Source organism: Clavelina lepadiformis, chromosome 7, assembly GCF_947623445.1.
Source record: "Clavelina lepadiformis chromosome 7, kaClaLepa1.1, whole genome shotgun sequence".
In the NCBI taxonomy this organism is placed as follows: Eukaryota; Metazoa; Chordata; class Ascidiacea; order Aplousobranchia; family Clavelinidae; genus Clavelina; species Clavelina lepadiformis.
In genome coordinates, this window is record NC_135246.1 from 13,697,464 (window position 1) to 13,711,995 (window position 14,532).

Consider the following 14,532-nt stretch of genomic DNA (forward strand, 5'->3'; position numbering starts at 1 on the left):
TTCATATTATTAACGTGATATTTTTTGATTTTTAGTTTTGTATATATATGTAAAAGTAAAAAAAAATAGTTCTGTAGCAATACCCAAAATTGTGTTCATTTTGCTACAAACGACCAAAGGGGTTGACCCTTGCTTCAAACCTAACCATTAGGAATGTAAGCAAGTGTCACATTCCAAAGCAGAGCAAATTCCCCATACAATACGTGAAAAAATATATACACATTTTTCTTTAACTTCATTGAAATGGTTCATCTTACAACTAATTATTTTAGTAGGTGGCAAGTAGGTGGCAAGTAGGTGGCAAGTAACCAATTTAGGTGTTGTAAATTTGGCATTTTTACTACTTCTTTCTGCAAAGCAGCAGTTAGATTTGGTCACCAAACTTGCCAAGCGATTTCCTGACAGACGTAACACGTGACTTACAAACCTTATTCTATGCTTAGTGACAATATTCTCAAAGTTTCTCAATCCATATTTTCTCATTACTTTGTCGTTAGTAACCTAGTTCTTGCAGGATATACCAAAATGGTTTCTTAGGCATCGTCTTTGAAACACATTCAGCAAATTCATAATCTTCACTATTTTTGTGATCTTTGTTATCACTAATTAATGCGATAACATCCACAAAATCATGGTCAGAAATTCTTTGGGACCCCCGTCTACTGCCGAAATCTCGACCACCTGTTACCTTTATCATGATAAAATCAATCACAGTGACAACACAGAGATGGTGATAGAACAAAACCGTCTCTGACACCAAAGATAATTTTGAACATATCTGTGTTATCATCTCTTGTTTTTGACAAAGCATTTTGGGTTGTTGCATAGCAACTTGAAAATGTTTGTGAACTTATCTGTAGTGAATAGTCAAGTGAGTATTCCAATTTCATTAATAGTTTTCAACGTTAGGTATGAGTTGCATGGTAAGTTAGGGTTAGGTATATTAGTATGTAGCACTTTCAGGTTAGGTTGGTCTTCAAGTGAGAAAAAAGGTTCTGAAGTACAAAGTTTGCCAGTGAAGTTGGCATTGCCTTCTCCAAAGGGTACATAATGCATGGACCAACAATTTGCCAACTCTGAACCTTGTGATTTTAGGTTTTTTACTTTTACACTTTTTGATAAGCAGGGTAGGTTTCAATGCTTAAGTACGCTGCCATTATAATGTCACCATAATAATATGTTTGCATCATCTAAAATATTGACTCTGATACTATAATTGGTCCTATAAAATATTTATGTATCAGCATATGGTTTTTAACAAAAAAGTCAACCAGTCCTGAAGTAAAAGAAACCCAGAGTTTGGAGCTGATGTGCCAATAACTTGACAACTTCCTGTCGTATAGTTGGTCAAATGTTAGTCAGTAGATTTATAGCTTTTAAATCAGTATGGTGTTGTTAAGCTTTTTCCTCGGACTACGGAGTATTTGCTTGACTAAAACTCAGAGATAATTTCTCATTATTCTTCCCTGGTTACTGAGCTTGTGTTTATGCAATTTTAGATTGATTGTCTTGATGTAATTTCCGATAGACAAACAATGTTCTTTTTTTATGAATTATTACCAGAATTTTGAACTGTTTACCAGGAGCACTCACTGCGAACAGAAGCCCGACTGGAAAGTAAGGCCGTTTTTGACAAGAATTCGTGCGTACAAAGACGCAAATTTTGGCGCGATAACGTGCATTGAAGTCTTATTTCTTTGTTTATTTATTATAAATTCGCAATCAAGAAACCAGTTTTTCTTTGCTTATTTATTATAAATCGGCGTGAAAATAAAGTTGGTCAGTGTGCATATTGATGGACCTGGTGCATGCAGGTGCCACAGTTTCCACTATGGATCAGGAGCAATTGCTTTCCCAATAGTCCAGATTGGATAGTTTTCTGAGTGCTCGGGGAATTAACACTAATTACGTGTACAACGGCTATTGTTTCATTTTGTTGAGCAGGGGATTTCTCACCCAAAAATGGTAAACTTTCCATGATCTGGCCGAGAGCATTAGCCTACCGTCAGGGTAGGCCTAGTAACTTATACTGTCTGTTCAAATATTCAGTTCATATATAGGTCTAGATCCCTGACTGAAAAGTATGGCAGCTTTTGTCGAAAAATCGTGCCTACAAAGACACAAGCTTTGACTTGATGGCATGCACTGAAGCCTTAATTCTTTGTTTAGGCCTGGGTTACACTATTTATAATAAAACGGCGTACAAGCAACAAACTTTGCCTCAGTGTTTACTTTTTATAAATCGGCGTGAACGTGTAAAAGTTACGCAAGCGTGTGCGCAATGATGATTCGCGTGCGTGTCCCACTCTTTTAACCATGGCCTACTAGAGCTAGCCTGCTAGTTGTTGCTTGCATGCCTGCAGTTGCGAGTCAGACGCTCTAATTGCTACACTACCGAGCCGACTGAACTATTGTTACGTTAATCAATTTTAAAAACTAGGCTAGTCCCTAGAGGTCTTAATAAAACCAATGAAAGCAACACTAGGCTATTTCGTACAATTTCAATTAAAATATCGGTACCGTACTTCGGTTTTAAGTTTACCTTCAGGTGATCTTATGTGTAACCGAATTTACACCTTTGGAAATGGTCACTAGGGGCGCATTGCCATGGTTTACGACGCCAATTACTATCAACACACCCTACCTGTTCGCAAATTATTTTACTCAATTGACGTAATTTCGAGCTATAAAATTAATTATGTTTGGTGTCATTTTAAATATTAGACTGATTTTTATTATACTTGTTTTTTATGTTTCTTTAAATTGGTTTTCATATCATATTAAAAAATGTTTTCACAAAATCTAACGCTACTTACAAAAACTACGGAAAAATCTCAAAACAGGGATTTCCCCATTGGTAGAAAACATGTTTACGCAAAATTTTTTAAGTTTAAGAGAAATTTTTATTTCTCTGGTTTATCGCTTTGAGTGGGTTAGCAGCCTGTCATACCTCACATCTAAATGTTGAAATGTCGTAGTAATAATAAATAATTTAAAAAACAAAATAATTCAACTAAAAGTAACCATAAGTATTTCAACAAAGTAGTTTTGTTTCCTATGTCATTGCAATCAACGTCGTTTTGACGTGTATATACTTATTTTATGTTTTGTGAACCATGAAATGTTCAATTTAAATTTTTTTTATATTATATAGATAAACATTTTAACTTAAACTTGCATTCGACGACTGCAAAATTAATTTATCAAAACATACGTGTTTTAAAGTGGCAGATAAGCCAATTTTTTTCCTTGTTGATTTGAATACGCATCTCTTCTACTAGGTTTTATGCCAAAACAGGGCAGTAAATATTCCAGAAACTAAGTAATCTTTGCTTATATAAGTATACAAGAAAAAATTATAAAAGAACCAATGAATGAGCGATGTGTCATATGGTCTGATCACTTTGTTTCATATCAGTGATCCAGATGTGCTTCAGGTTACAGCAATTTTGACGCTTTGTTTCGTCACTTTATCGATTCTCGCATTATAATTGTAGGTGTTATCAAACTAGAGTGATTGTCATCGATTTTTATTCTCATCTGTTTAGCAATGCCAGAATGTGCAATATTAGCCTACTCATGATTTCTGTTGCAGTACTTTTAGTAATCTTGCGATAATATTGAAATAAATATAACACTTCTAACGTGATTTATAACTAGTTGCGCTTCAACTCATCAAGGAAGTTCAAGGCTACTTCACAACATACTTTACATTGCACAAAAGCAAGCATGCATTCAGAAATCGAATAGCGAAAAATCGTTCTTGTTATCAACTTCTACTTTAAATTTTGTAACCTTTGCTTAGGATGAAAGGTCATGCGTCTCTTTCGTAGCTTTACTACAGCAATTCTCGCCTTACACGCGTTCTTTTTCCTTTTGACAGCATGTAGTCAACACCACTAGTTGGCTCGTGGAAGGTCGTTTATTTGGTGATCGGCGTTAGTGTTTTCCGCAGGGAAGCTTGCTTAGGCAAGCACGCTTGATACAAGCGTTACATGTAGTGAGATGACGACTACGTTTCTTGGGCGATGTATGTATTTTGTCAACATGTAGCTCTTGTTTAGAAAATACTTTCTGTTCAGTTTGTTGTGGCAGGTTAGTTAATTGGGTCTATAATCAGTAATGCAATTAATTGATGACAAATCTGCCAACTACTGTAGCTAATCTTATCCCCACATTGTATTTTTAACTAGCCTGAAAATATCATACCAGCTATTTGTTATCCTTTTTCATTATGCTGTAATTACAACCTTTTATAACTTTAGAATGAAAATGTTTAAGGAAATGGTGGATCAAGTTATTGTTATACAACTTAAACAGTCAATTATAAAAGTTAATATGCCTACTTATTGATAGCTTAAGATTTTGTACTTGTTCATGGTAATATGCCTATTGCCTTCCAGTAAATGAACCTGTGACAAGTGAAATAATTTGCAATTTTATGGTTGTGTACATAGTATATACAAACAGCATTAACGCAGTATTGGCCAGCTGCTCTACAATAAATTAAAGTAATATTTAAGTATGTATGACACAAATTGTGTTTGTATCTATAGACTCTATACTATTCGTTTAAAAACACCTTTATAGATTTTTACATGGTACTTTTAGGTGCTGAAGTGAAAGAAAACATTTAGTCCATATGGGTGTGGTGAAATACTAGTTTTATCAATAACAGAATAGGCCTATTATAATCACTGCATTAAGGTTAAAATCAAATGAATAATCCCATCAAAAGATTAAGTTAGAAGTATCTTTTCCGTACTTTCTCAATAAGCTAGCCTATGCAGTTGGTCTTATTTTACCCATATTAGTTTTATTCTAATATTTAGAGACTTTAATTTCATGGTGATTCAGTAATTGCTCTGATAGAATTAACTCTCTGATAAGTTATAAATGTTTATTGCAGAAAATACATTTGTGTAGTTTCATTCGCTTCAACAGTCTGTTACATTTTTATGTTACTATATGTTTTTGTCATGATTAAACAACAAGGTGTTTTGTAAAGTATGTAGGCTCATTTTAAATTTATGCAATTAAGGTTTAACCCTGCCAGCATGTGTAAGAAATTATTAACTGAAATAAATTGTATAAAACTATTCCCCCATTTAGCTTATACAGTATAACTTAATGTAAAATGATTTTAGTGTGTGGCGATAAACGTGTTTATACACTGCAATGTAACAAGTAAATGAAATTAAATCATTTTGTAAAACCAATATTTATAGGAAATCCGAAATATTAATTACTTTGCGTAATATGAACTTGTTATGCTAATGTTTATTTAAACAATGTAGGCAGAACAGCGTTGTTTTTCAACATGCTTTTTTAGGAAAAAAGCTGGCACTGTACCTGTTTGTGTGTCATTTTTGTTTTTTACTTGAATGCAAATCTAATGACAATAAAGCAAGAGTGCTTCCTTAAGCCACCAAATTTATTTCAAAATATGGTGACAAATGAAACTTTGACAGAATGGAGTGTTTTATCTGGCTATGATGTCATTTACAAGACTGAAGCTAATGAGGCTATGTAGTTGTATGAGTATATGTATGTGCTTGCCAGATGCTGACGATTTGATTCAATGCATCAAATTTAATTCAAAATATCATGAAGAAACTAAGGATGGTAGCATTTAGTGTACAATAACACCATATTGTTAAAAGACTTTCAGTTGAAACTTGTAAAAGACTTAAATGTAAATAAACTCAGTCCAAATTGTTTCACTTACTAAGCTGTAACGCTTTAGCGTAGTTTTGCTTTATAAAAAATTAAATTCCTGAAAATTGGACCATATAGTGAAAACTGTACCCCATATACATCTAGTTGTAGACATACCACATGCTTTTCTGTAATGTCTTTATATGCCCAATTTAAGTTAATTAATTGCTTTAGCTGCATGCTAATACACATGCAACCAATCCTAAAACTAGTTTTAGTTTGAAACAACATTTCAACAAGGATCCTTGAATGTGCATTCATGCAAATATTATCAGTTTACTTGCTTTGTAACTCTACAAAACAAATTGAGTTAGGGTAACAAAATTGTACAGTTTAAATTCTATTTCAACTGTTGCATATGTTTTGGATAGGTTTTGCATGTGTAACCACACTGATATAATTATGGTTTTGCATTTATTTGTGAAAATTCCCTCACTGACGTATTGAGAAGTGAAAGCTAAACTAGGCTTCGACTTGTCAGCAGTTCTTTTCAATGTAATTATATGCAATCATTGTTTTTCAATTATCAGTATATAACATTTCATAAAAATATTTAATACTTTTTGCAGAAGTTGAATAAAAATTATTTCAGTTGCTAGTCAGCATTATAATGTTTAGGAGGTGAATCATTTGCCATTTGTCTGTGCAAATATGAAATTTGCTCATCCAACTGAACTGTTGTTTTAAGTTAACATGGCCACTGCCAGTAGATCATCAATTATGAATTTGATTATGCCATAGTTCAGTGCATTATTAACTTTTTAACCTTTCAGTAGCAGCAATTGACATGGCAGGAATGTTCAGTGTGTGTGAAACCTTTTGTATTTGCTCTACTGAATGTGTTACACTTATCCCTAGAAGTAGCACGTTATTACAGTTTAATTGCTCCACACACATTTTGATAGCACTCAACACCTTAATTAAAAACTTGTTACTTCTGACCATTTGGTGTAGTGTAATTGCTGGCATATGAAAATATTTAATATAACATCGGAATGTTTTCACGTTGACCAGTTTAAAGTGGCATCTACTTATAACGTTTGGGGTTCTGATGGTATTGAAAGCATTCAGAATTCTACTTGGACCCAGTTGTGTCACAAAGAAATTTATAAAAAAAAATTGTCCAAAACACTTCAAACAGAATTGTAAAATTGCTATGATGTTTAACATTTCAAAGCAAATGGTGCAAGATATTATGGCATGAGATGCTGCCACGGGGAGGGGGAAGTTGAGTTTGATGAAAAGGAAGTGTTGCCCATGAAACTGCCTTCCTGTCTAAATTGTAATGGATTTGTGATCATTTTCCATGGCTGATATTGTAATTGGGTTGTTAGAATACTAATGTGTTCAAATGTGTTGTGCGAATTCAGTTTTACAGTATTCATAAAACACTACTGTCTTTCTTAGCTTTTAAGTAAGCCTTGAAAAAATAGAAAATGACGTGTTTGAATTGAAACCTTGACAACCAAGCACTATTAGGTGCTTGCTTCGGCATTTAAGCCTTGCTTAAGTGGGTGGCAATGAGGAAAGTGCTACCTTTCAGCAAAGAACAAGTCTTGTGCAGTCCTCAAACCCCTGGAGAGTTTCATTATTGATAGCAGTGTTTCTGTCACAACCCTTTTGCCGTAATGTCTGCTATTGTTACTCAGCTCTCATACAACATCAATGAGAAGCTGCGCTTGGATGACCATCCCTTTGCTTTTCCACAGGTTGGCCCAGTATTTTCTTTTGTCCTTAGTCATTAAAAGCATAGCTGTTCTTAAACGATGTAGGTGTGCATCTCCATTCAAATGTGTAAAAGTAATTTTGTTTTACAGCATCATACTGGTAAGACCGACTCACCTAGCACATCTGTGAACAAAGCTACCTCATTTTCACCCAAAGGTAAATAATATGGCTAAGCTACCAATGAAAGCACAAGACAAGTTCATTCGTCCATCAATTGACGCATGACAAGCCTTTGTTCTATGTAAAAACTATTTTACATCCACGATACCCACGCACATTTTTTGGTGAAAATTGTTCACTGTTAGCTGGTAGTATGAAAACAGTATATTTTTTTTAAATGGCACAATATGTACGTGTTTTTAAGTAAAAAAGTGAAAAAGTGAAAAACATAATAGGCTGCACTTTAAATATGGTTAATAAATTTTTGACTATAAAATGATTCAAGGCTGGCCACAATACCATAGGGGCCAAGCTAGCTTTAATGGTCTAGTCCAAATGATTTTATCAAAGTTTACCAATTGATTTTAGAAATACTCAGAACTGTAAAGATTGCTATTTTAATATCTAATTCCTATTGATTTGTATTATGAAGTCAAAAACATTGTGTTGTTGTAATATCTGAGTAACCTTTATCATTTATTGATTCTATTTTGTCATGAAACAGCACTATGTAAAAATATGCGCAGGGTAACTCACCACTTCAGCCAGTGTACGCACAGTGCTTTGTGTGAAAATTGACTTTTGACACTTGACGAGATTACTTGAGCTGAGCTTGTTGGTTGTGCATGCAACTGTACATTGCCAGAGTGGAACGTAATAACACACGAACACACTTACACAGGACATGTGAGAACACTATATTTTGCCCTTCCTTGGTTTCTATTGATTCTGGTTAAAATGAGCTCGATGAAGAATCACAACATGTGTAACTGATACACTATCACAGAGAATGTCAGTGCCCCAGCTTGCCCGTGCCCTGTTCAAGCTAGTCTTCTGCATCTAGCGTGTGTAATGGCATAGGGCTTTTGTTGGTTTACTCGGTTAAGTCATACTTCTTTATAGTTCATTCATCAGATGATTGTCTTACTACAACCCAATTGTTTGTTTCTCGTATTGTCTGGTTACTGCTTCGTGTTTGTCTAAAGCATACAATTGCTATACAAACAAATATGTTATTGGCTTGGGCTTGGCCAAATCCACCTCGTTTCTTTTATTATTTTCTAAAACATTTGGTAAACTTTCACCACAAACATTTTTTAAATTTTTTTGTTATCAACTGTGTGATTCCTTATTTTTTTTTAATCTGATACTATTCACAAATGTGTGATCAACACCAGTGTTAGATTTATATACATAGATAAAATGCTTAATTTGTGTTGTCACGACAGCTATTTGTTGATTTAACAGCTAGAGAGAGACAGTTATTTCATCACATCATTTTTGAAAACAATTTAAAAATTTTAAAAATCATCCAACCTGGGACAGCAATCGACCCAATAGTCATCACTATTTGTTAATAGAGTTCCATGCTTATTTACTTATAGTAATCATCTGACCTGGCAGTTATGCTCATGCAGTTATGTTCAATGTACTTGTCATATATATTTGCAGTCGTATTATTTCTATGCTTTAGTTTTAGTTTTCAGGCACTAACTTTTGCTGTTTAATAAATGACAGCAAATAATAAATACCCAAAATACTTGAATTGTTTCATGTTTTGTAGAGCCTTGTGGACAATGGAGCCCTTCAGCAACAGTCAGTTCCTTGTCGTTTATTTCTTCGGCTTCAGTAGCAACAACTACCTCAACTGTATCCTCAGAACGACAAGTTTTTAGCTCTTCAGGTGCTGTTGTAGGTGTGGCCTGTCAGAGATTTCCCCATCCACGGGGACATTCACGTCGTGATTTAAAATACGTAAACTTAAATAAAACTTTGGAGAGAAATGAGGAGAGGACGCAAACAACTTTGTATCAATTGCATGAGGTGCAAGAGGGCAGTTTACCTAAATGCTCTAGACATTCAGTGTCCCAAACAAATCAAGATAAAGCTCCGACACCCAAGAATATTATTCGATCAAATACTGTTCTCAACTCTGATAAACAAGTTGCCAATTCCATCGAAGCGGAACAGTCTGACATTTTTCCATCAATAGTTGGTCGAAGTTGCACTCTGCACTCGCCTAAGAAAGTATCCACTTCAAGTTTTTCATGCAGTGCATTTGCTGATGTGCCAGCGACCAAACGTCATTGTCGCTCTGTGTCTGAACCAGAAGACTTGTTTGACTTTCAGCTTACTAAGTGCCATTCTGCATCACCAACAATGTATTCGTGGAGGCCCGGACTCCATTCCAGAGTATGGGTTCATCCACGTAAATCACATCAAAGAGCATATTCTGCCAGCACTTCATCTAGCAGGCAATATATAAGTTGCTCTAGATCTCTTGATTGTGGAAGCCTTCACTCCAACGCTTCATTCAGCAGAGATTCCCTTCTCACTCCTCCTGCATCTCCTGTTCCTCGTCCTGCATCCGTCACTGTGATCAAGAAAGAAGGCGGAGCATGGACTTTTTTATCTTCTCAGCATTCCTTATCCCGGCATTACCAAGAATCGAGTTTCAGTCCTCTCTCATCTCCTTGTCCTGAGCAGATCTCTCCCTCCTCCTCCAGATCTCATGAGCTTGCCAACAGGAATTGGTCACACACTGGACTGTCAGCTACGAAGAGATCCCTTTCTTTTTCTGACGATTTTGAACACAGGGAAAGTGTTCAATACACTCCAACGTCAACCCCTGAGCTGGAGAGAAGGTATTTCCTAGTTAACTTGTAACTAGTCAGTATAAATTAAACGTTATGATGGGAACATAATCAAATAACAATGTGTAACTGAAAAATTTCAATATACTTATTAAAACTTTTTTGAAGATATTGGTGTTTGATGCTGTTCAGTAAGAAATCTCTATTGAATTTGAAATGCAATGATGTTAATACTCTACAAATTTGAAAACTAGCATTTTATGTCCCTTTTGGACTTACAAAATCTGCTTGTTTTGTTGTAAAGTAGCATTTAATGCCCTCTGATGTTCACGACTTGTAAGAAAAACTTACAAATGAGCTACGTAATTTTGAAATGTTGCCACTAATTATAGTAAAATTGTCGTGATGGAGTGGTGCTATGATCTGTTAAATTAACGATCGTTTCAGTTTGTGTTGTACATGAAACGCGCCAAAACTGTCTTTTTTGACGCTTGGCACATTGCTGTCAGTTCTGTACTACTCAATGTAAAGCACCATTACAATGTGCTGTGATGATCTCATTCACCGACCTATACGTGCTGTGGAAGCGACGTAAAATGATTAAACATGAAGCTAACCAATGTTAATCTAAACATTGGAGGGTGCGCTACAAACTGGCGCCAGCTGGTTAGAAGATTAGGCTTTCCCATTGCAATTTCGAAAAGTGATAACAAGCACATCCCTCCTTGTTCGTTGGTATCAAATTATTTTGTTTTTGCCTGAAAAGGTTCGATCAGCAAGCGTTGAGACACGGCGGACTGCTACGGTGCCAATCACATCCATCTGATTTGAATATGCGCAGAATGAAGGGAAGGAAACGCGGCAGCTGCAGAACAAATCGACCGACCCTGGACTTTGCCAAAATGAAGCAGGTACAAGTCAATAACGTTAAAGAAATACCTAACTATTGCGCGCATCGAAGTACAGCGCTATGACGTCGGAGTATCTTTCTTAGAATCGGTTACCTTGAGGCTTATCGTAGGTTGTACCCACAAATATTTGACATGTTGTAAATTTTTTGACTGCAACTACAAAACTTAACCATTTTAGCGATCAATAAACATACACGAAAGCTTAAGATGCTCGAAAATAATTTATGCATGGTCATAATTAATGACATTAATATGGTTTTTCAATTACCTCTTGCAGACCTCGTTAAACAAGCGCAACAGATGCAGAGAACGAAATTCATCCGGTACTCAGGTAATTTCGTTGCTTGTTACTGATTTAAAGAAGTTATTGAAGGTTTCTTACTGGTTACGGGTGGCCTTTTAAAAATGCCATACGTCGTCATAGGAGAAAGATAGCTTTATTCGGACATAATCGTTGGCTTTAGCTCAACTTCATGTTTCTTTTGTGCGACAGAAATAAAATATGTATGGGTGTGTGCGTGCGTTATGACAATAATCCACTTCGTGTTGTAATGTTTCCCCTATTGTTTAATGACTTTTGGTGATTTGGGGAACAGCTTTTGCGTTTTGCATTACGGCTGGCCATCTTACCGTCTTTCATATTTTTATTTGTTTTTTTAGCATCCGATGCCGTGTACAAACAGCTGGTCAGCACATGCAAGCGATATGGGCCAGATACCGGGAGTTAAGCCAATTTTTCCTTCTATAGTCGCAACGGATGCTTCTAACAAAAACATGCTGGTATGTTGTCAAGACTATTGTAATTTTTTTAGTACCAGCCGGTGTATTTCGTAAGAGTCGTTACAGGTCTCATAAGTGGGGGTCTTCGATCGTTTTCTGTGCCTGTTCGCACTCGCTTTACTGTATACTGGTTGGCGTGTATTTAGTCTAGCAACGATGCCGTGTTTGAATTGATTGCGTTGAGTTATGTGGCATAGGAAACAGGGTATCCTCGTTTTGGATTTTGTCCTTTCATGGAATTATTTCTTCCGCTTTGAAGAAATTCAAAGCCGTAGATTTATTGTTGCTACTTTTACATCTGCATGCCGAGATTTGCTAAATTTTGATTCCGTTTTGCAGAAGCTGCAGCCAGTACCGAGCGCGTCGCCACCTGCAGTTTTGTTTTCAATCGGAACTTTAAAACCTTTGAGTGATATTCGTCGCCGAATTCCGTCGCCCACAGACGAAGTCGTCGTCGAACACAACGATATGATTGTCGGAGGCGACAACGACGATGTTGCAACAGCTTCAGGTGGCGTTGTATCGTCGTTTGTTCGCGAATGCAACGACCTGAATGTGAACGACATTGAAAATGAGACGGACGATGAAGTTCTATAGCTGGTGTAGTGTGAACTGGTATCAAGGTTTTCCGCGTAAAATTACTTTTTTGTTTAGTTATCGGTTTTTTTGTTTGTTAATCCGTTTGTTACAGTTTCAAAACGTGTTGCCCGTTTCTGTTAGCCTTGTGGCCGTTTTTCATCTACAAGGACACATTCTTCTTACCTCCTTTGTAAATTTTACTTCTTTTTCCTTGGCGAAATTCCGAGAAAACCCGTCGAAAGCATAATGGTAAATAAATACAGCCACTCCGGTACGATTTGTTGCTTATTCTTTATCCCATAAAACATATTCTGTTGATAGTAACGACAATGGTTCAGTTGTATTAGTATTCATGTACAGTAAGTATGTACAGTAAGTATGCGGACTGCATTAAAAAGCTGTTATTCGACATCCACGGAAGCAACAGCGCTCTTTGGCATGTTACATTGAATTTATTGATCTGTTAATGTTTCAGTAAAAGTCTGCGCTCACTTGTCGGCCTTGTTAATATTGTTCCGAGTTACTTGTTCAAGCAAAATGTTTGCTTGTTTTACGAAACAAAAACAGCCGTTGGTGCTCTTCTTTTCTGTGTTTGCTCCGAAAAAAGTTGACGTCATATTTCGCCTTAGAATTGGCCTACTCTCAAAACAGAAATCTTCGCATTACGCCATATTGTCTTCGTAGGTTAACGTAGACTCGCATCAGTTGTTTAAGAACGTTTGCGGGCTGAGTGTTGGAACTTCTCGACACTGAGAGGTTGAAATATCTTAATAGCATTTGTTTTTAGTGTCATATAACGTACAGAGTAAACTTTTAGCTTTTTCAACCACAAAACATATTCACGACGTTTCTAATGCATAAATTATACCTGACGACCAGTCGTAACCTACATAAATCTATTCTTGTAATATCGTTTTCGTGAATGCGTTATAGTGATGAGTTGTACAGTTACTTATGACGTTCTGTGAAATAGCTACGACAAATGAATTCGATAAATTTCTGATTACGTTTATACCTCGTTCCCTCGAATCTGAATTAGTTTGTCATTTATGCGCTGCGTTAGTTTGTTAACAGTAACACCCAAATTATGATTTTGGACCGCGCGACGCTGAAACGGCTGGAAGTTATTCATTGTCGGCCTTCACGTACAATTTAGAACGGTAGTTCACCTCGTCCATTTCCTGTATAGTTATGGCTTTTTGAAAATTGTAAAATAAACAACTATCTCGTTCTTAACGGTTAAACCGTTTAAGCTTCCCTTATATTGGTAAAAGATCGTGTGTTTTGCCTTATGTTTTGATACTTCGCTGGACCGTGCTGTACCTTTTTTCAACGTTGGTTGATCGTTTAATGAATACAATGAGGCAAACTACTCTTCTCTGACAATTTTCTGCAGCCGAACGGCTGTGATATGAGGGAAGTGTAAAGATAGAGCAATAAAATATTACCATTTTAAGACGCTGGTAATCAACAATTGTTGCAATTGACATTTTCCAAAGTATTGCGGTTCGACGTTAATTAGGTTAGCGCGTTAAAAAGACTGGAAAAGTCTCATATTAAGTCGTAATAAAGCCGTACACCGCCGTTAAAATCTACCAGTGGAAAACCAATTGAGACCAAACCTCTACTCAAGCTACAAATTGTCAACGCACTACAAAATTAGTTTCGTCATGTGGTAGGCGTTTGATTGAGGAAAAGCGACCGAGTTTGACCTTGGCAGCCTAACTGTGTTCAAACCCTTGCACGCAATTAAAGGAAACGTATCGAAGTGATAGCACGGTTACTTTAAAAGCGGGTTGGGCTCTGTCGTGTTGCTGTTTTGTCCGTTGCGTAAAGAATTTTGTTGGAACTAGCCTATATTGCCGTGCTCGCAAGATATTTTTATTACAGGGAATGGTAAATCTAGATCAAGAAGCTTTCAACCGGCTTTTGAAATAATACGGTGTGGAAATATTAACCTCTTATAGTTTGCTACGGAATATCGCAACCCTTACTTCACGCTATAAATACCCGCCGGACAATGAAAGGAAGGCCTTATTCTGCGAAGCCATTGCCCATGCACC

At 36.2% G+C, this 14,532-nt stretch overlaps 1 protein-coding gene across 1 annotated transcript; it reads left to right on the forward strand.

Moving 5' to 3' along the window:
- Positions 1-7,104: 7,104 nt before the first annotated feature.
- Positions 7,105-13,841, forward strand: LOC143464864 (uncharacterized). Its single transcript, XM_076962892.1, has 7 exons — positions 7,105-7,427; positions 7,536-7,602; positions 9,170-10,250; positions 10,966-11,110; positions 11,388-11,441; positions 11,771-11,890; positions 12,230-13,841. The coding sequence occupies exons 1-7, from the start codon at positions 7,347-7,349 to the stop codon at positions 12,485-12,487; spliced, it is 1,806 nt and encodes a 601-aa protein (XP_076819007.1). The 5' UTR covers positions 7,105-7,346; the 3' UTR covers positions 12,488-13,841.
- Positions 13,842-14,532: the final 691 nt, after the last annotated feature.